This window comes from Silurus aristotelis (genome assembly GCF_946808225.1).
Source record: "Silurus aristotelis genome assembly, chromosome: 23".
NCBI lineage: Eukaryota > Metazoa > Chordata > Actinopteri > Siluriformes > Siluridae > Silurus > Silurus aristotelis.
The window spans coordinates 8,937,528-8,959,228 of record NC_139596.1 but is presented as its reverse complement, the minus strand read 5'-3'; the positions used below and the strand labels follow the sequence as shown (position 1 = coordinate 8,959,228).

Genomic DNA, 21,701 nt, shown 5'->3' with positions numbered 1-21,701 from the left:
ATGGTTAGTGAAGAGTAATTAGAAAAAAAATTGCCCACATAACCATTAGGTGTAACCACAAAACCAAAGTTTGAGGATACCTGAGAATAAGATTTGTATGTGCTTTTTAAACATTCCAATTCATATTGAGTTCCCATTTGCCAATATAATAACCCCTCTTTTGGCATGTGGTTGTGGAGATTTGTGCTCACTCAATCACCGGTGTTTTAGTAAAGTCAGGTGTACTGATGTAAGGTGAGAAGGCTTGGGGTGCACTCAGCATTCCAACTCATAGCAACGGTTGCTCTATAGAAGGCCAACTCATGTTAACCACAAGTTCAATGAGCTGGCTTTGCACACAGGGATATTGTGATGTTGAGACATGATTGGGTCTCCTAGCTCAAGTGAAGGGAAAATTGCTACATGTTCAAATACAACCTGTACAATTATGTGCCTCCAACTTTGTTGAACCAGTTTGGGGAAGAAACACATATACAGTGGAACCCCGTTGTACGAGCATAATTCGTTCTTGAAAATTGCTCGTAGGTCCATTTGCTCGTATGTTCGAACTAATTTTCCCCATAGGAATGAATGTAAAAGTGATTTAATCCGTTCCGAGATCTCATTCGATCGCTTATTTCTGCACTTAAAAAGTATTTGTAGCCTATTTTTAAAAACAAATACACTGCAAATTACCATAATATAAACATAATTTAACACATACTCATGTGGTAGTGGTTGATTGCGAGTGTGAGACGCACAAAACGCTCATAACCTCCTCGGTTTCAATGGTAATTCTAATTACTTTCGTTTTCCCAGCACCAACACTGATTTTCTTGGGAGACATTTTTCAAGATTTCTAGTGAAATAAAAATATAAAACTAAAAAAAGTTACTGTGGGAGAGCGTAATTGTGCCTAATTCTCATTCACCAGTAGCGAGCGTTTTTATATAGCCTCACTTTCCATTGCACTCTTTTACATTTGCATCACATCACATTGCATTACACTACATCTCCTTTTTTCTAGCCACATTGTTTTTATCACTCACATTCAGTTACATTTTTTTTTTGTTCCTGTTTTTAGTTATTTTGTCTTATGTTTACTGCGTTTGTGCTTTATGTTTGTATGTTTAAATCAGTACCTGCACATGCATCCCCTCTGCTGTAATATAGGACATTTATTGACAACTCTGAACCTCTGAAATAAAGACTTCTTTCATACGATATGAACCAAATACTTATGACCTACAAATAAATACCTTTAAAAGCAACAAAATGTCATTTAAGGCCAATATTTAGTCCAAAATTGTGGCACTTTGAATTGATTACTGAGGGTTCACACAAAAAACAACAAAGGAATGCATTTTAATTGAAGACACCGCATACCTGCAGTACTTCTAGTATTATTTTGATGTTTATATACTAAATGTATAGAGAGTCAATTTTTCTCCTCATATTTCTTTTTTAAGTAGATTCCTTGTATATTACATCATATTGCAAACAAATAAATACAATTGTCTGTGCTGTTGTTTCTGTGTTTCTGGTAAGTGTCTTTTTTTTCCACTCTGGAAAAGATCTGGCAACCTCATGCAATTTATTTAAGCAAGCTGAAAAGGAAAGAAAGAAGATTTATAGAAATGTGGAGCTGGATCCCAATATGAGTAGCGTTTTCCCATAAAATATTATGTATGTTTTTAACCAATATTTCTGAATTCCATTCCACATATGTTCAAACCACATACCAATGATTTAAGATTCAACAGTGGGTTAATATTTATTGAATTTTACAACGCACTCCAATCTGGTTTTCAAACAAATTCTGATCTTGGAGAATATCAGAGGTGACGGATTTTTTAACTTTTATTTTGTATCATTAAAGACAAGAATGTTAAATTAAAATGTCTTTTACAATAAAATGCACAGTATTATTCAATAACCATTTTAGCTTAGCTCCTTTAACGTGTGCATGAAGAATCAGCATGGAGTCTTCCTGTACTTCACATCTCTTAACCTCAAAAGAAGTTTTCCTTTTGAGCTGCTATTTTTAGAACTGCTGACCTGAGGGGGACATCATTTAAAAGAAAGGAACACTCCAAAACTAGAGGCACTTAATAACTCACCGGCCTGTCTTTTTTAGCTCTTCACCAATGGTGTGCCCTCCACCACTATGACCTCCGTCATGAGGCATGCCTCCATTCATCTGTGCATTGTCCCCTCCGGCGTACATGTTCTTCCTGATTAAACAGTGACAGGAGATTAATGAATAGGACATTGAGGGTAGACAGTGTTCCACTTTAATGCTTTAGGAGAATTTCGCATCTTACAAAACAACAATTTTTTTTTTTTTCTTCGTCTAAATCCATATGAACAGTTTGATTTTGAATCTGAATTAACTGCAGGACAATGCTGCAATGTGTTCATCCCTGTGTTCTGGATATTCAACCAACAACCAAATCAATCAGTCAATAAATCAATTAATCAGTAAATTTGAATGCAGTACAGTACACATTTTATAGTATATGTTAATGCAAATGATATTATAATATCTCAATCAATATTTTTTTATTATTATTTATTTAGCTCTGTCCTTGAGTTAGATCTTTGTGCTTTATAGATACGTCTAACAAAGATTTTTTTATTTTCTTTTACTTTTCCATCATCTTCTTCCTAAACAATAAATGAAACCAACCAGTATGAAACAAAAAAAAAAGCTAAATAACAAATAAACCAAAAAAAGTTATTTGACTCAGCTTGAGCATGACAGAAAAAAAAGAAACACTAAAGAAAAACTTTCTTTGGAATATTATAGCTCAGAGGTTAAGAACTTATTGTAAGGTCATGAGTTTAAAATCCAAGCATCACCAAGCTGCCCCTGTTGCGCAAGGCCTTAACCCTCAACTGCTCAGCTGTATAAATGAGATTACTCTGGATGTTTTATACATTTTGTTTCATACAATTTGCAATTTTTTTTCCCAGTGTATAAATGTGATGGATGAGAAGAATTTATTTAATTAATAACTGTATACAGATATGTTTTTTGCAAATCTGCACTCTTCAATATATAAATAACCTACTCATCAATGCAACAACTAATGTTCATGTTTGTAACTATTAACAAGCTCAAAGCCTGCCGAAACCTTTTTAAATAATCATTTGAAATGGCATTCAGTCAATGCTACTGTTCGAAAGTAATTAAATAAATATATATATATATATATATATATATATATATATATATATATATATATATATATATATATATATATATATATATATATATACACATATATATATATATATATATATATATATATATATATATATATATATATATATATATATATTTACATATACACATATATATATATATATTTACATATACACACATATTCATTTCTTTATATGCACGGGTATGTGTGGGTGTGTGTATGTATGTATATATATAAAAACTCTGCCAATGTACACATTCGGCTTTTTAAGCGAAACGTGTGGAAACATAGCAAAGTTCATTTTTTTGTCCTGATGGTTTACATGATTTTAAATGCCATAATTACTTCAAAACATTTACAAGAATATTTAGTATTCATGCTCTATGTTGAGTTTGGTTTCGCTAATAGTAAACATACATTTGCATTAAGCATCCATATTTGTCCCTGCCTATGTTGATTAGAATATTAGAAATGTACATATATACATATATACATATATACATGTGTGTGTGTGTGTGTGTGTGTGTGTGTGTGTGTGTGTGTGTGTGTGTGTGTGTGTGTGTGTGTGTGTGTGTGTGTGTGTGCAGATGCCACACAGATCTTTAAGGAATCCCAACCTTTTGTCTGAAGATGGGAGAGACTTTGGAGGTTCTATTCTGATTGCAGGATCCCATTCACCAGGAGGCAGAACTATGACCTCATCCAAGAACTCATCGATACCAGCAAGCAGATCTTGTCTGTCCTTGGCTTTGTACGCAATATCATGGAAAACCTTCATTGTGAACATGTTGGTCAGGATTCATATAAAAATGAAAACAAAATAAATACAGCATATACAGCGGAACATTACTTATTTCTCATACCTCGTCAGACATAAGGGTGGCGATGGCTCTACCAATTTCATGATATGACTTGGCTTTGCCTTTGGGGCCTAGAAGAATAAACAGGAACCTGTATGGAAAAATTCACCTTTTTAGTGTACATTTGACAACCACTTGAAATGGTAGCTGAGGTGAAACTATTTAAATGAATAAATAAATGTCCTGCTCCTGGCGAGCAGCAAAGTTTTCTTCATTCTAATTGTTATGCGGCCTGACACTTGAGCTTATTCAAGTTCTGTCTCCATGAGTAGCCAAGGGTTTTTAGATAGCAAAATGTTTAGTGACCTCAGAATTATAAAGTATGGGTTAGGTCATACCTGGTTGGAACTGGCACTTCTGTTAGTGCTCCCAGCATGACAGCCTGCTGTAACCTCACAAAGGCCACAAATGGTGCATCTAGGAAGTCCACTTCACCCACTAGCACATTTGAGGCTTCGGCATCCCTGGGCAACTTCTTCATAAACTTGTTCTTCAGCTAAAAGGACAAATATTGTAGCAATTTAATGGAGCTGACAAATAAAAAAAAAAAAGGAGACTGCGTAAGTGTGCACTCTATTGTTTTATATGCCAAAGCAAGACATTCATTCTGGCAGATGTATTCCAGGGAATGGCAACAAGTCTCCATTTGTCCAAATAAGGCTGCTGTTTAGCAAGTGCCTACCCCTAGTGCTGCATACCATTTCTTTTTCCCGCAAAAACCATTGGTAACGTCAACAATTAAAGGAAATGATCCCATTCTTACAATGTCTTGCTCCCACTACTGCTGCCGTACTGGAGGACAACTTCAAAGCTCATTCCTTTTGCCACTGAAGTAGTGCCAGAGCTTAAAATTGACGGACTAAAGATAATTATCACCCCACAGCTCTAACCCTGTCCACTCCTGTAACACAATGTGCTCTCAGACAGCTTATCTCTCATTTCTAGCTCCAAGGTCATCACTGCTCTCGACATTTTTGTGAGCTGTTAATTTTGCATAAAACAGCGTGATTTTAAAAAAAAACGTTCTTTCACACTTTCTCCACGGTTACATAACTGTCATACATTGGTCTCTTATTAACACTCCATAATAGCAGTCATTCATTTTCCATAGAGTATTAATGACTGTATTAATACATATAAAACCATAAATCTTAGTTTAAAATTAAATGTCTGCTGCTTCATTCACTGACCCTAGACAGTTCAGTAAAAAAAAAAACATTATGCAAAGCAAGAAAACAACTTTTCTGTCTATCTAAGAAAATCACTAATCTGCTTTTTGTACCATGGGGCAGCAGAAGCGTCGCAACGGTAAAGCGACATCTTATACAAGACAGTGAGATTTACTGTTCACTTTACCAAGACAAAGCGCATACTGGACCATAGATCACGTTCAACATTTAAAGGGGGTTGCAACCAATGACATTACAGAAACTGAAGAGCATTAAATTACAGATACTTTGTCAAGATAAAAAGCTTAACAGCTCTGAATGGGAGTGCAAATAGTGTATTTATAAACAGCACTAACCAGACTGACAGTAAGATTAAATTCCTCTACACATAATTACATTAAACATAAAATATCCATGTATGAAAAACTATCCATGCACATCTCACAAAGGCCATATCCTCATCTGCAAAAAAATATTTTTCATACACATAAATGGTGACATCAGTGTGCTTTAAAAATCACATTATTTTGGAGTTTTGAACAGAATATCACCATCACCCTAACAGAGCTTACAGTGCCGTTTAAACAACAGAAGGAAAGATTTGAATGTTTTGAGTAACTAAAACATGGACAAATACCATTTTAAAAATAGGAAACGTGATTATTGGTGCTAGAACTGCATACATCTTATTATAATAGCTAACTTATATTATTTCTTAATGTAAATGGATCAAAGAATGATCAGGGAGCCATTATTTCTATACAACTATGAGTGCACAGAAGGTAATAAGGAGATTACAATGGAGATTAATTGTTACTTGTGTTGCTTTGTTGTGGAAATGAACAGTCTGTGTCCAGTATATGCACAATACATTTTCACAATACGATTTTTATGGACTGATTGACAATACTGGCATCCTGTGCGAAATTTGCCACTAAATATCGCCTACACATTGTCTGCTACACTAATGGATTGAAATGTAATGTATCATTTTTTACAAAATGTTTCCTGGAATCTATTAAAACACATGATCTGAGGATTTTGCAGCCCTATACGGTGTATTTTGGATTTGCTATTTACCAACGAGTTCGTTCGTCATAATTCTGCTAATGTGAAAGCATTCCTTTTAATTATTAATTGCAACATAGGAATATGTGGACAGGAGATTATTTAAAAATGGTAATACCTGATCCTTTTCTGGTTTATCAGATATATCATTCATGCTGCTTGACTTCAGATTTCGATGTGCAGTGGCAGGACTACCTGAGAAAAAATGTTCAGCCCAGATATGGTTAGCTCAGTCATCTCAGCTCACACAATCAATACGAACTGGGAGCAAATCAACGAGACGGCGAGTTCAGAACAAACAGAGACAGTGACCATTTCCATTCTGCATGAATAGCTGAAGAGAAAACCAGAAAGCAAAATCACAAGCTTGAGAGCAAAGGCATGCCATGAGGAACCATGAATACCTCACAAGCTGAACCATGCAACTCCAAAGGGCCAAAGTGCCTTCTTTAAGGGTGAATACAGGTGTGCAAGTACATGCGTTACTTTACTTAGTGAGAAATGACACACTGTTCCACACCCTTGACTCAATACGTGACACTTCTCACTTTTCACTTCTTGGACTTAATTCAATGTTTTGAAGATTGGGAATACTTACTCGTGAGACGGACCATTAAGCTATATGAACCCAAGACTAGTCTGCTATGCTGAGGGAACAAAAAAATCAGGGGAAAAAAACAGTAGTTCTGATACCACTGTGAGAATAATTATACATTTTACAGTGACTAATAATAAATAAATATGTAAATAAGTAACACAACAATGGCATGGGTGTCAGTTTGATGCAGACAAAACAAACCCTGGCCTCAGACCCTGGATAATAAAAAAAAAAAAAAAGAAAACAACACATTTATTCAGTACAAAGTCAGCTCTTTGTACTTTCCTTTGCCAATGCATTATTGCTGATAATCGCTGATTGACACCTACGTACATAATAAGATGGCGTGATGGAATAATTCTGTTATTGAATGACTGTTCTAAAGATCAAAGAACAAACTGCAATATGACCTACTGTTATACAACTGATTATTGGAGAAGATAATTATGATGTCCACTGACAACAAAGCCTCATTTTATGACAACTTGGCAGGAAACTGTACCGCCGACAATGGGGTTGAGTGGCTGGATGCAAATTCCACAAACACAAATCAGGACATTTAGTAGACAAATAGATGAGTTATTAAACACTCACATCACACCACAGTGTAATAAACTAAACCATGCAAAGGTAAATGACATGTAGTTTAATGGGGAATTCTAGAGCAGTCACTACACTTACGAGGCCACCCGGTGTTCGGACTTCCCGGGGCTCTCAGATCTTCCTCAGAGGCATGAACTGTTAGACAAGGCACTGAGCTCTCAAATGAACTACGAGCTTTTTAGCAGCAGGGAACAGGGAGAAAGTGAAGAATGGCATTGTGAAAAAGCTAAAGCAGGGGTGTTAAGAGTCAGGTTTGGGGGGAAATGTTGACTAAAGTTGAGATGCATTTTTGCGGATGTTGAGAAAGGAGCTTGTTTATTATTTAGTCATTATTTAAGCTTTCAGTACTGAGAAAAGTGTTTGAGTGCAATGTTACAATATATAAGCAAATTAGAAGAGTCTTAGGAAGGTGATGCCACCACAAGCCAACATCTTTAGAACTGTATTACAGCAATGATTTCTATTCTTCCTAATATAAATATATATATATATATATATATATATATATATATATATATATATATATATATATATATATATATATATATATATATACTATATATATATACTGTATATATACTGTGTTTGCATCTAGATGTGTTACTTACATTTTACTCCAAAACCTCCCATAGCCACTAAGCTGAGTTCTAGTGCATATGATTTTTTCATATAATTTTTTTATATAAATCAAAACATCAAATTCATAGTAGCTAGAGTCAGGGTAATCCTTTACAAAATCCATAACACCATCATAAGCTAAAAGTGTTAGAAGGTCAGCTTTAAGTTGAAAAGTGGTCCTAAACTATTAATTTCCTTTTATCTGTATATACTAATCTGTATGCGACCCTTTTAAAACAGACAGCAATATATACCATATGCACCTTGTACGTACTAATATGCACTGCTATTTTAGATCATAAAGTTTTATACAGCACTAAGGGAAATACTTTATAGGTACAAGAACTTTGACTAGGCCATTGCCTTGTGATTAATATTACTAATCTAAAGGTAATTAAATGATTGAGATTAACCCATACGTAACAAGCTACATTCTCAACAACATTATAAAACGTCTTACTGATTGCAGCATGTAAAATATTGATGCACACACAGAGAGAATTTCATTAAAGGTATACTCCAAACTTATTTAGTCTAATATCCATCAGCCGCATGTGTAGTGTTTAGTGTATAGTGAACGATAATTCCACTGGGGATTTTTTCATTAAATTAAAAGTTTTAAAGTTAAAAATTTAGTTTTTTGCCACCTATAATGGATAACTAGGGACAGCTAAATTATATTAAGAAATACAGCTGTCATAAACTTACAGTAAAATTCTTCGAGTAAAAACACATAATTTAAAATTTGTAAACTTGTAAAATTGTTCTTGTGTAGTTTTAGTCAAGGTTTCAACAGTGGAACAATATTTAATCATTCTATTTCCTAATTTCAAGTAAATACGTTTCCTTTTTTCCGTTTTTATTTATACAGAACAGGCAGCGGATACAGATTTCAAGAGTAGAGTATTCCTTTAAACAATATTAAAATAGGACAGTGTGATTTGTTACTATAATGTACTAAAGACATCATTTAACTGAGGAGTCAAATCACTTCTGCCAATTCTGCCAAAATGTATTTGGCTTGTATTAAATTCCATTAGCATGATTCAATGAAAGCATAAATTATAGTTTAATTATGGTGATTAGTATATTAAGGATAATGAAGCTTAGTTGTGCTTCACATAGGAAAAATTTGTTTGTTCTTGTTTATCAAATTGTTTTATAATTGTTTTTAAAGGAAAATCAGCTTATAAAAAAGGAAGAAAGAGAAACAAAAATGTAGTTTAAAAAAAAATGTTCTGCACCAAACTGGCACCTGTATTACCATTATCCATGTTGGAAAACATCCTACTTGCACTGGAGACCGTCTTGCCAATGTCGGCCAGGGAGCGCAGGTTGGATTTCTTGGTTTGGTGACGATGTTTCCTCAGCAGGGTATAGGTGACTTTATCCTTCAGGTCTGGCTTCAGAAGGCCAGAATCAATCTGATTGTCTGTAATCATCTCTACAAAGGAAACCGAGAAAGTTAAAACAGTTTGCCTTATTCAATTCATATTAAGAGGTTATGAATAGGTAATCTGAACAGTGTTACACTTTTAAAAATCCTTTTAAAAAAAATGGTGTCTTGCACAAATGAAATGGACCACAGGCATGCTTTAGACTGAATCTAGGCAGCTTTTACAAGGAACTAAGAAGTAAGTATTGTGTGTAGTGTGAATTTTTAAATATATACAGCATATTGTCTTTTTACATTATATAAAAATTTTGCATTTTCCCTGAAAATATTTTTTTTTTAAATAAATGCGTTAAAATGTGCGTTATGGCTAATAGAAATTAAATTAATTTAAGGACTGAGTCTGTTATCTACATGAAGCCACTACTGAAATTATTAACAATAATTAAAAGATTCATGATTTCATAAACAGATTTACAAACTTTGTCAGGCAGGGGATTCTGCAAAGATGGTACTTCTTTGTAAGCAAAGGGTTCTGTTCTACATGAGCTTTGCACAATCCCCAAACAGAAGATTTAGGCCAGCAGGGGCCTTTTCCAACCAAGAGATTCGGCCCAACAAGGGGCTTCTGCCAAAATGAGGCTTTTTCAAAGCCAGAGAATTCTGCTTGACATGGGGCCCCATACCACCTAGGGGTTTCATCCTAATACAGGGCTTCTACTCAAAAATTGGCTTCTACCCAAAATAGGTCTCTTGCCAAAGCCCAACATGAGGCATTGGTCTGTGGAGTGCCATTGGACCTCACTTAAAACTTTTTAGAAAAAGTGAAGAAGCACATCATAGTGTTCTCACTCCATGGTTGGTAGTTGGTGTGCCTAACTGGTTAGATGGGAACTGGACAAGATTAAATTAGGGAGAAAAAAGAACCAGAATGCCATTTTATATGGTTATACTTCACAATTGACTAGAAGCCAATATATATGTCCCATAGACCTTCTAATTCCTGATAAATGAATTGGCTAAAAATGCTTTACCCACCCACAACCTGAGGCAGAGTGGAAGCTTCCAGATCCAGCATGATGGTGCCCTTCTCTATACACGTCCTGAGCTCAAACAGACTGTGCAAGGAGAGCGTCGCCACATGAGGTTTGCTCCAGCGCTCGCCACCCTTTTCAACCTTTTCCTCAAACTTGATCCACCTGGAAATATGCAAGAACAGAGAAAGAATGAAAGATGCATTCACACATGAAAATCAAACACTGAAATATATCCCCCACTTTCCAACTCCTACCTCCTCAATAAGTCCACATCTTGTGCAGATCTGATGTCTGACAGCTGACGCTGAGTTGAAAAGCAAGCATTTGTACTTTTGCTAGTGTATAATTACTCATGTATTTAAAAGAACAACCTCTGAATCTAAATTACTCTTGCCATGAAAAGCTTATATACAGTACAGACCAAAAGTTTGGACACACCTTCTCATTCAAAGAGTTTTCTTTATTTTCATGAATATGAAAATTGTAGAGTCACACTGAAGGCATCAAGGGCTATTTGACCAAGAAGGAGTGTGATTGGGTGCTGCACCAGATGACCTGGCCTCCACAGTCACCGGACCTGAACCCAATTGAGATGGTTTAGGGGTGAGCTGGACAGCAGAGTGAAGGCAAAAGGGACAACAAGTGCCAGGCATCTCTCGGGGGAACTCCTTCAAGACTGTTGGAAGACCATTTCAGGTGACTACCTCTTGAAGCTCATCAAGAGAATGCCAAGAGTGTGCAAAGCAGTAATCAAAGCAAAAGGTGGCTACTTTGAAGAACCTAGAATATGACATTTTTCAGTTGTTTCACACTTTTTTGTTATGTATATGTATATGTTATGTATAATTCCATATATAATTCCACATGTGTTAATTCATAGTTTTGATGCCTTCAGTGTGAATCTACAATTTATAGTCATGAAAATAAAGAAAACTCCTTGAATGAGAAGGTGTGTCCAAACTTTTGGTCTGTACTGTATATATATATATATATATATATATATATATATATATATATATATATATATATATATATATATATATATATATATATATATATATATATATATATATAAAATCAATAAGCATATACAAATACAAATTCTCACTTTAGCTCATGTTGGGCAATGACATTAAAGCTGTTGTGGCTCAACACAGGTCATTGTGGATATCCAACATTCAGGTAAATATTTGTTAAATATCAACCTGGCAACCAACGATACAAAACAGCGTTTTAATAGCGTCTTCAAGTAAGATCAAGCCTTGTAGCTTATTATGTGTTTTGCAAGAATGGCTTGAATCTCACAGTATAAACAGTATCTTGCTTATATGCAATCGTAAACACTGCTTACTACACACACACAAAACATTTTTTTTAAATATTTTTATCTATTGTCTCCCACTCATGTGTGGCAGTTAAAAAAATAATTTTCCCAAACATATCATGTATTAATTAAACATGTTTACTGAAAATGCACAATTAAAGACTGGGAGAATTAGAATCTCAGATTCTCTTTTGTGGCAAGACTGAGATGCTTTTCTGTTCACCACATTTGTAAAGAGTGGTTATATAAGTTACTGAAGTCTTCCTATTAAATTTAAGCCAATCCTGCTTCTACTCCGACCTGTATTTTTTTAAATAATCAAATTACTGCTCAATAATGTTTTTTGTGCGTTTTCAGACCACTATTTATCAACTTTATCAACTTTAGAAGGTAAAAATCACAAGAGTTTAGCAGTTTTTCAAAATACTCAAACCAGCCCATCCTCCATTCTGATGTCAATATTAACTACTGCTCTTGATCTGTATATGAATAATTGTATGCTTTGTACTCCTGCCACATGATAGGCAGGCTGTTTTAATTGCAGAAATGAGCAGGTTTACAGGTATGTTTAATACCAAACTCTGTATATTGATATTATATTTTTATTTGCTTCCATAATATTGAGTGGGCACTTTAATTACACAATTTACTACTATGAATACATGTTATCATTAGAATAAATATGCAAACCAAAAATCTTCAAAAGTCAACATCATCAAGAATTGTAGCTCTAACATTCATCCGTCCCAGCTTTTTGAAAGATAAGGATTAGCTAAGAAAAAAATAGCATTTTTTTGGAAAACAATTTAAGGGAAATAATCTCGTAGTGATCCAGTACTTTGTATCCTACAGGAGCTGTTGAGTTGCAAAGCACTGTGAGTACTCAAAAAAGAAATACCCACTGGAACATGCGAGGCACATCTAAGAAGACAACATGACTCCATAATTGTTGTGTGTGCTATGAGACTTCTCTTTCATCTGAGACCAAAGACCTGCATATAGGACTATATACTATGTCAAGAAGAAATATGTGGGAACTGCTGCTCCTTTTGTTCAAGTATAATGATTAATGCATTTAAGATGTGGTCAACTAGCATAAAAAAAAAACTGTGTTCTTATAAACGACAAAGCCAAAATGTGTTGGTCAGCCTAAGTGGTACAACTTAGCATATTGGCACCAAACTGGTACTGACAACATGCCACAGACAAAAGATGTTTTATTCATGAGTTTAGAGCTTTAAATGTGACGCTGTACACTGTCCATCCATCATTTTGTAATGGGTAATTACCGGTAGTTTTCTGCTAAAATCAACTATTGCTAATATATAATTATATCTGTTTAAAACCTTGAAATTTCACAAATATTTCTACACAAAACTCCCAGAATAGAAAGTTTAAAAAAGCTTCAAGGGGAATATTTCATCTGTGTTGTTTCATGAGTAATCTATGAGTAAATGATACCCATGTATTTTTTTTTTTCTTTAAGCAAATTCTTAATGCTTATATGGCAAACCCTGACATTACTAATAAAAAAATATCCATTTAAAACCTCAATATCTTCACAAAAGTTACAGTGATAAAAAAAAACGTCTATGATTTATGAGAAATGTTTCATTCTTTAACACAGTGCTGTTAAGAATTGTATTACTTCCCTTCATTTCTATCTTTCCAATCTTTTATGCTGTTTAGTGACTCCTACCTGGCTGTTTCCTTCCATTCCATCTCCTGGCCATCCTCAGAGAGGAGTTCATCCAGCTCGGTGAAAAGCTGCGGAGGTGCTGGCCCATCATCGTCCTCACCCAGCATGAAGCGAATTCGTTCGGCTGCTGGAGAAACTGTGAGGGAGAAAATACTTTTGATCAGAGGTTGGTGAGGATGTCCATTGCCCCGTGGCTCACCTTTAGCCACTAAACCATCAGGCTGGACTTTAACCACCTCCTTCTCAGGTGGAAGAGGAATCTTCACTTCAGACACATCCTGCTCTGCACTACCATTCTGGTCAAGCATTTTCTTTTCCTTCTCTACCTCGCTTTTCTCCACGTTATTATTGTCCGATGTGTTCTCCGGCTCATTCTCAGTAGTCTCCATCTCTCAAAACCCTGGAAAAAAGTTTTTTTTTCTACAAGTGACAGCTCGGCCTGATCTGAAGATCGGGGAAAGAGGGATGGAGGTTCAACTATCAATCCTCCAATCCCTAAGCAAAGTGCACCTGGACCTTCATTAGAGTCTTCTGTCTTGTCTGCTGTCTTCAGTTCTCTGTAGTGCACTGACACCTGGGTAGTGCAAAATCGGGGTCCCTTGTCTCCTGACTGCAATAGCCCACCCCTCTGCTGCTCCATCTGTACCCCCTTTCGCATTGGCCCAAAGTCATGGCACCCTCCCCTCAGCCCCTCATCAACAATTAGGAAATGTTTCCAGAAAGGTTCAGTCTGTACAGAAAGGCTTTGCTTTCCTTCACTTTTGTCTTCTAATTTGAATATTAATCAGGCATCAGTGCTCACAAAAAATGTTTTACAACAATAAATACAGTGACAAAGAAAAAAAAAAGTGAACGCAAGAGCAAGAGGAAGAAAGGGGAATAATTATAAAGACAACAATTAGGTGATTTTTCACAGCCAGATCAGCCAACACACTGACAAAATAGTAATCTTAAAAATTGCATAAAACTACCCAAATTTGTTTAAATGCATTCAGTCATATTTCCAAATTTTTTTGTTAGCTTTAATATGAGCCATATTTAAGACTTCAAACACTTCATACAATAGGATTAAGAATGTTCTTTGCTGTACACTTGAATTAGGGATGTGACCCAGAATGAATACATTATCCAGGCTGAACAGATAAAGTGTTCTTTTCAAATAGAATTGAACATATAAATAGGACATGCATTATGGTGTTTCTTTGTTAGTGTTTTTATAATGCTTGCCAGAAGGTTCACAGGGCATCTTACTGAAACTGGAAGATCCCACAAGGGATGTGACCAAAAAGTTTTGCAAACAGGAGGTTTTTACTTTCATGCAAGCGTAGGTAGTAGGTAGGTAGGACGCTCATTTGACAAACAAAGACACTAGCATTTCTATCTCTGTTTTATCCCCTATGTGATTCCCAGGCACATGGTAGTAGACTGTGGTACATAAAAAAAAAAAGATCAAGATCAAGTGGGATCAAATGACAAGATCAAATGTAAGATCATCTGATAAAATACCTGATCTTTTTCGGTCAAATCCCATTAATGAAATCTTGAATGAAATCTATGTCTACTTTTTTATTTTATTTTAAGATTTCTGATCAGCTCATCTATGAACACTTTAATGTGAACACTATGATGTACTGCATGAACTGCAGTAATGTGTGTCAAATCATTTGCTTTCCACTCGACAAACTTTGTCACACCCCTTAGCTCTCCACTTTATCTGTATCCCCTGGTGCTGATGTGACATGTTCAGTCATGTGATACAAGCATACAGATACAATTAGATACAAGAGAATCTTGGTCATATAGTTGCATGCTAATGCTAAAACCATCCACATTAGTTTGCTGGTCCTTAACAGAGTACTTTTAAGAAGTTTTTGGACAAATGAATCACAGGACAAATTAACAAATTATAGTCTTCTTAGGTGCCATAGTAAGTGTATGTGAACATTCTAGACACATCAACAACAGTCGAACTGGCAGGAATGGCTACTGTTGAAACATGAGTTATTCAGCTTTTGATCATTTATGGGTTTGTAATGTAATACAATCTTAACTTCATAGACTGACTGCAATGCGAAAGCTGAAGCTGGGCTAAAAGCGCTCAAAAGAACGTTTTATCCTTTTCCAGAAATCAATATAAGCATTTTTCGAAGCATCTCGCATTGAGACTCATTGATTTCCTGAGCACAACAACCGAGCAGAAGCCAGAGTCTGTTACAACAAGACTCATTTAGGTCACTTAGTTGTTCCACCACCAAGTCCCCAAACACTGTTTCCCTGAGCTGCATACAGACTATATTACTATGGATGCCATGGACTGAGCCTTTGGACAGAAGTTGCTAAGCAAGCCTCCAATAGAGACGGGTTGAAGGGAGGGAGCAAAACAGAGACGAGTGAGTAGTTCAATATGGGGGACTAAGCAAGAGATGGGAATGAAAATCGCATCGTTCAAATGCATTTCAATGCTGCAGGCTTTGTCGCCAAGAGCCACAGGCCTGCACAAAGAGGACTTTGTCCGTAAAACCGAGGGCTCATGGGAAAAACAAGGGAAGGGAGAGAATGCCCACAGCCCAAAGTAGGGCTTAGTGGAGCTGCCACTCCAGTTGGACAGTCTTGATCTCACTAAACCTTCCATACAATATCACCTATACAGTAAATGTGGCTGCATTCTTCAGGTACAGCAACAGCATGTAAAAATGGCAGGAAATATCCACTGATATTCACATGGACATGTCAGATCTTAATTTTTACATGATTCAAAGTGAAACCTTGGTATAATGTGCACCGATTTAATACTAAGAATGGATTATTCAGGAAATGTAACATGCTTATATCTGAGTTCCCAAACGTCACTGCAGGGCTGATAAATGCAGCACGTCATCACTATTAGATTAGAATTATGCCAAAAGTGGTGAAAGCCAGATTACGGGTTTTGATGTGAGTGATAATGTGTTAGTGTGAACATGGTGTACTGGCCCCTATCTTCAATCCACACTTCATATAACAATTATGGATTCTATGTACTCATGTCTTTTTCATTTGTCTAAAGTTACATATAATGTTGTGGAACACCCATAAACCAGTTGTTTCCTATTACTACTTAAAGTATTTTAGCAATACATACTCATGCCTTTGCTAAATTCCCTTTTTTCCCCCACATGTAATATAACCCAGAAATGCAGCTTGTTGTGTTACTTAGGAACTGAAAACTGAAAGGTCTTTAAAAAAAACTATTCTCACTTCTAACTATTACAATGGAACATCAAAGCCATATCGGTGATTCAACCTTTTTCTCTTTGATTAGTACTAGAACATTTTAATCTGTTGATTATTAGTCTTTTTATGTAATTATGTGCCTAATTCACCATTGAGAGAAACAATTATAATCCTGATGTGGACTAACCATAGACAAACCTGACATAAATAAACAGGCAGGCGCTGCAAATAAAAGATAACAGGAAGTCTAGGTGTTTTCAAATAATCTCCATGTTGAAAGCCCTGTTCCACTTGTCTGTTAAAACACTGTACATCTCCTGGCTGGAAATAAATAGGACAAGGACACTGGCATTGTATCTTGTCCTGGCAACACACTCTGCCTGGAAGCATGCGATTAGCTACATATCATGACACAAAGACCACTTCACAATTCAGTTCCGGATTCAATTCTGTGGTCCGCATTCACAGTTTTTCTTGTGACAAAGTAGATATAACAAAAAAAGAAAAGAAAAAAAGAAAACAGTAATGGCACATGGGCACAGATTGTAGAACTGGGACAAAAAATTTTTATAAAAAAAAAATAATACTAATACCTGACTAAAACATTGTTACACTGTAGTAAGTCAAGGGACAATACTATAGAAATTAAACTGACTGCTTGTCAGTGTTCAGACTATATGCCACACACTGCAACAAGTCGGTTTGCATGGCCATCATTCCAGAAGAAAGCCTCTTTTAAAGTTGGCTTACAAGAAAGCCTATAAACAGATTGCTGAAGACAACCAGTCCATGAGTCTGATGAGACTAAGATAAACTTGTTTGGTTCAGATGGTGCCCAGCATGTGTGGTGACGCCCTGGTGAGGATAACCTGGTCAAGCATGGTGGTGGTCGCATCATGGTCTGGGGCTGCATGAGTGCTGCTGGTACTGGGGAGCTGCAGTTCTTGAGAAAAACATGGATTCCAACAAGTACTGTGACATTCTGAAGCAGAACATGATGCCCTCCCTTCAGAAACTGGACCGAACTCTAGTTTTCCAACATGAAAACAACCCCAAACACACTGCTTAGATGACCTCTGCCTTGCTGAGGAAGCCGAAGGTAAAGGTGATAGAGTGGCCAAGAATGTCTCCAGACCGGAACCCTATTGAGCACCTGTGGGGCATTCACAAGCGGAAGGTCGGAGAAGCATCATGTATCTAATATCCAGCAGCTCCGTGATCTCATTATGGAGGAGTGGAAGAGGATCCCAGCAACAACCTGTGCAGCTCTGGTAAATTCCATGCCCGGGAGGATTAAGGTAGTGCGAGATAACAATGGTGCTCACACAAAATATTGTCACTTTGGACATGTTCACTTTTGTTGCCCGATATTTGGACACTAATGGCTGTATGTTAAGTTATTTTTAAAGGACAGTAAAACTGTACTGCTATACAATCAGCACATTGACCACTCTAAAATATATCCAAGTTTTATTTCTGTAGTCTGATCCCTTGAGAACATAATAAAATAGTTGCTGAAATGTGTGGTGTGTACTCACTTTCATGAGATACTGTATATATATTATATATATATATATATATATATATATATATATATATATATATATATATATATATATATATATATATATACAGTGGGTACGGAAAGTATTCAGACCCCGTTAAATTTTTCACTTTTTGTTATATTGCAGCCATTTGCTAAAATCATTTAAGTTCATTTCTTTTCCTCATGAATGTACACATAGCACCCCATACTGACAGAAAAACACAGAATTGTTGACCTTTTTGCAGATTTATTAAAAAAGAAAAACTGAAATATCACATGGTCCTAAGTATTCAGACCCTTTGCTGTGACACTCATATATTTAACTCAGGTGCTCTCCATTTCTTCTGATCATCCTTGAGATGGTTCTACACCTTCATTTGAGTCCAGAAATTTTTGATTATACTGATTGGACTTGATTAGGAAAGCCACACACCTGTTTATATAAGACCTTACAGATCACAATGCATGTCAGAGCAAATGAGAATCATTAAGGTCAAAGGAACTGCCTGAAGAGCTCAGAGACAGAATTGTGGCAAGGCACAGATCTGGCCAAGGTTCCAAAAAATTTTTTGCTGCACTTAAGGTTCCTAAGAGCACAGTGGCCTCCATAATCCTCAAATGGAAGACGTTTGGGACGACCAGAACCCTTCCTAGAGCTGGCCGACCGGCCAAACTGAGCTATCGGGGGAGAAGAGCCTTGGTGAGAGAGGTAAAGTAAAACCCAAAGATCACTGTGGCTGAGCTCCAGAGATGCAGTCGGGAGATGGGAGAAAGTTGTAGAAAGTCAACCATCACTGCAGCCCTTCACCAGTGGGGCTTTATAGCAGAGTGGCCCGACGGAAGCCTCTCCTCAGTGCAGGACACATGAAAACCTGCATGGAGTTCTCCAAGATGGTGAGAAATAAGATTCTCTGGTCTGATGAGACCAAGATAGAACTTTTTGGCCTTAATTCTAAGCGGTATGTGTGGAGAAAACCAGGCACTGCTCATCACCTGTCCAGTACAGTCTCAACAATGAAGCATGGTGGTGGCAGCATCATGCTGTGGGGGTGTTTTTCAGCTGCAGGGACAGGACGACTGGTTGCAATCAAGGGAAAGATGAATGCGGCCAAGCACAGGGATATCCTGGACGAAAACCTTCTCCAGAGTGCTTTGGACCTCAGACTGGGCTGAAGGTTTACCTTCCAACAAGACAATGACCCTAAGCACACAGCTAAAATAACGATGGAGTGGCTTCACAACAACTCCGTGACTGTTCTTGAATGGCCCAGCCAGAGCAATGACTTAAACCCAATTGAGCATCTCTGGAGAGACCTAAAAATAGCTGTCCACCAACGTTTACCGTCCAACTTGACAGAACTGGAGAGGATCTGCAAGGAGGAATGGCAGAGGATCCCTGAATCCAGGTGTGAAAAACTTGTGGCAGCCTTCCCAAAAAGACTCCTGGCTGTATTAGATCAAAAGGGGGCTTCTACTAAATACTGAGCAAAGGGTCTGAATACTTAGGACCATGTGATATTTTAGTTTTTCTTTTTTAATAAATCTGCAACAGTGTCAACAATTCTGTGTTTTTCTGTCAATATAGGGTGCTTTGTGTACATTAATGAGGAAAAGAAATGAACTTAAATGATTTTAGCAAGTGGCTGCAAAATAAAAAAGAGTGAAAAATTTAAGGGGGTCTGAATACTTTCCGTACCCACTGTATATATATATATATATATATATATAGAGAGAGAGAGAGAGAGAGAGAGAGAGAGAGAGAGAGAGAGAGAGAGAGAGAGAGAGAGAGAGAGAGAGAGAGAGAGAGAGAGAGAGAGAGAAAGAGAGAGAGAGAGAGAGAGAGAGAGAGAGAGAGAGAGTGAAAGAGAGAGAGAGAGAGAGTGAAAGAGAGAGAGAGAGAGAGAGAGAGAGAGAGAGAGAGAGAGAGAGAGAGAGAGAGAGTTATACATAGTTTTATATATATGGTTATATTTCAGCACTTTTATTCCACCAGACTCTACAGAATAATTCATAAATAATGCCTTTAAAATCAGACTATTATATAATATATCCAGATCAATTTTCCACCAACAACCCTGTTAGTTTTACTCTTAGATCTGTCATCGAGTAAGATGGAACAGGGAAAGAACAGAAAATGCATTTGAGGTGTCACATGCCTACGATCAGTGGCTCTTGTCTTTTGTTTGCAGCACAATGGTACTGCATTGAGACTGGTGTTTGTTCTTTCAGCTCATGCCCACCAGGCTACTGCTTATTGCTTACTAACAATGGTAGATTCTCAAAGTCTGCATAAACTAGTGCAATAAAATTCGCCATATGCTATGGTGATAATGTGGGGCCTTACTCTACTAATGGACCAAAATATGTTGATAGGTCATTCATATATTTACCACCCAAGAACTTTTTGGCGTATCCAAATATATTCCTCTTATTGATAGTGATTTTGGCCACTTCATTTTGAACAGCCTTTCACAATAGGACAAGAACCTAAATTCATCTTCAGCTGTAAAAATCATGCAAAGATGAATATAAAGACAAACATTTCATGGAGCCGAGGTGCTGAAAATAATACACCAAAGGCACTCCACATAACCACACTCAGCATTCCTGTATCATATACCATACCTTCAAACTAGCAAGATAACAAACAATAATGTTAAAGAATCAAATGAATCAAATTGTAATCAAATAACTGGGTAAATCATTAAAACCCACCTCATATCATGAGTGCACATTGTTATACATTATTGTTTGTGTTGCTTGGTATATAACAGTATTTTCAGAAAGAAAAATTTGGTATTTATGGACAAGATTTCCCAAAAAACACTAATGTTTGGATCTTAAATGTGTATTACATAGTTGAGACATTGTTATGTGTTTATTATTTGATATTTTGATTAAGTTATATCATTTAAAAATGTATATTTTTTATCTAATTAATTCTGTAAAGTTGCTTGGTTACTATATCCATCATTAATAGTGCTATAAAAGTTGATTTGATTTGAATATTACTTTCATGGCAGGGGATCGTTTGCAGTATTTTATCCAGGAAAGGAAAGTGTGGTTGCAGGTTTTCGTTTCAAACAAGCAAAGGCCGCACCTTATAGTCAATTGTTAGCAAGACTAACTGATTAAACAAGTGCAATAAGGTGAGGTTTGATCGGAATGAAAACCTGCACTCACACTGACTCATCACTGTGGATAAGCCTGACATTTAGCATCCACCCTTTATTCAGAAGTGCTTTGGAGTCTCTCTTAAAAAAAACACCTAATTCTAGGCCAGTAGGTCACAGACTGATAGTACCATCAAGAAGATTTTTTCTTTTATGTTTGTGTCATTTTATATTACTATTCTGTCAAGATTATTTTTGGAAAAAAAAAGGGA

General features: G+C 36.3%; 1 protein-coding gene across 9 annotated transcripts in view; it reads right to left on the bottom strand.

Moving 5' to 3' along the window:
• Positions 1 to 21,701, bottom strand: part of slc4a4a (solute carrier family 4 member 4a) — a 68,124-nt gene that overhangs the window by 23,071 nt on the left and 23,352 nt on the right. For 3 of the 9 annotated variants that reach the window (XM_083526818.1, XM_083526819.1, XM_083526813.1), the window contains 8 exons: positions 13,558 to 13,693; positions 10,536 to 10,696; positions 9,396 to 9,548; positions 6,404 to 6,480; positions 4,387 to 4,544; positions 4,052 to 4,139; positions 3,806 to 3,960; positions 2,100 to 2,213 (listed from right to left, as the gene is read on the bottom strand). In XM_083526818.1, the coding sequence (XP_083382944.1) occupies positions 2,100 to 2,213; positions 3,806 to 3,960; positions 4,052 to 4,139; positions 4,387 to 4,544; positions 6,404 to 6,480; positions 9,396 to 9,548; positions 10,536 to 10,696; positions 13,558 to 13,693 (1,042 nt within the window). Of the gene's footprint in view, positions 1 to 2,099; positions 2,214 to 3,805; positions 3,961 to 4,051; positions 4,140 to 4,386; positions 4,545 to 6,403; positions 6,481 to 9,359; positions 9,549 to 10,535; positions 10,697 to 13,557; positions 13,694 to 21,701 lie in introns of all 9 variants that reach the window. The other 6 variants (XM_083526815.1, XM_083526814.1, XM_083526811.1 and 3 more) reach the window with 2 other exon arrangements.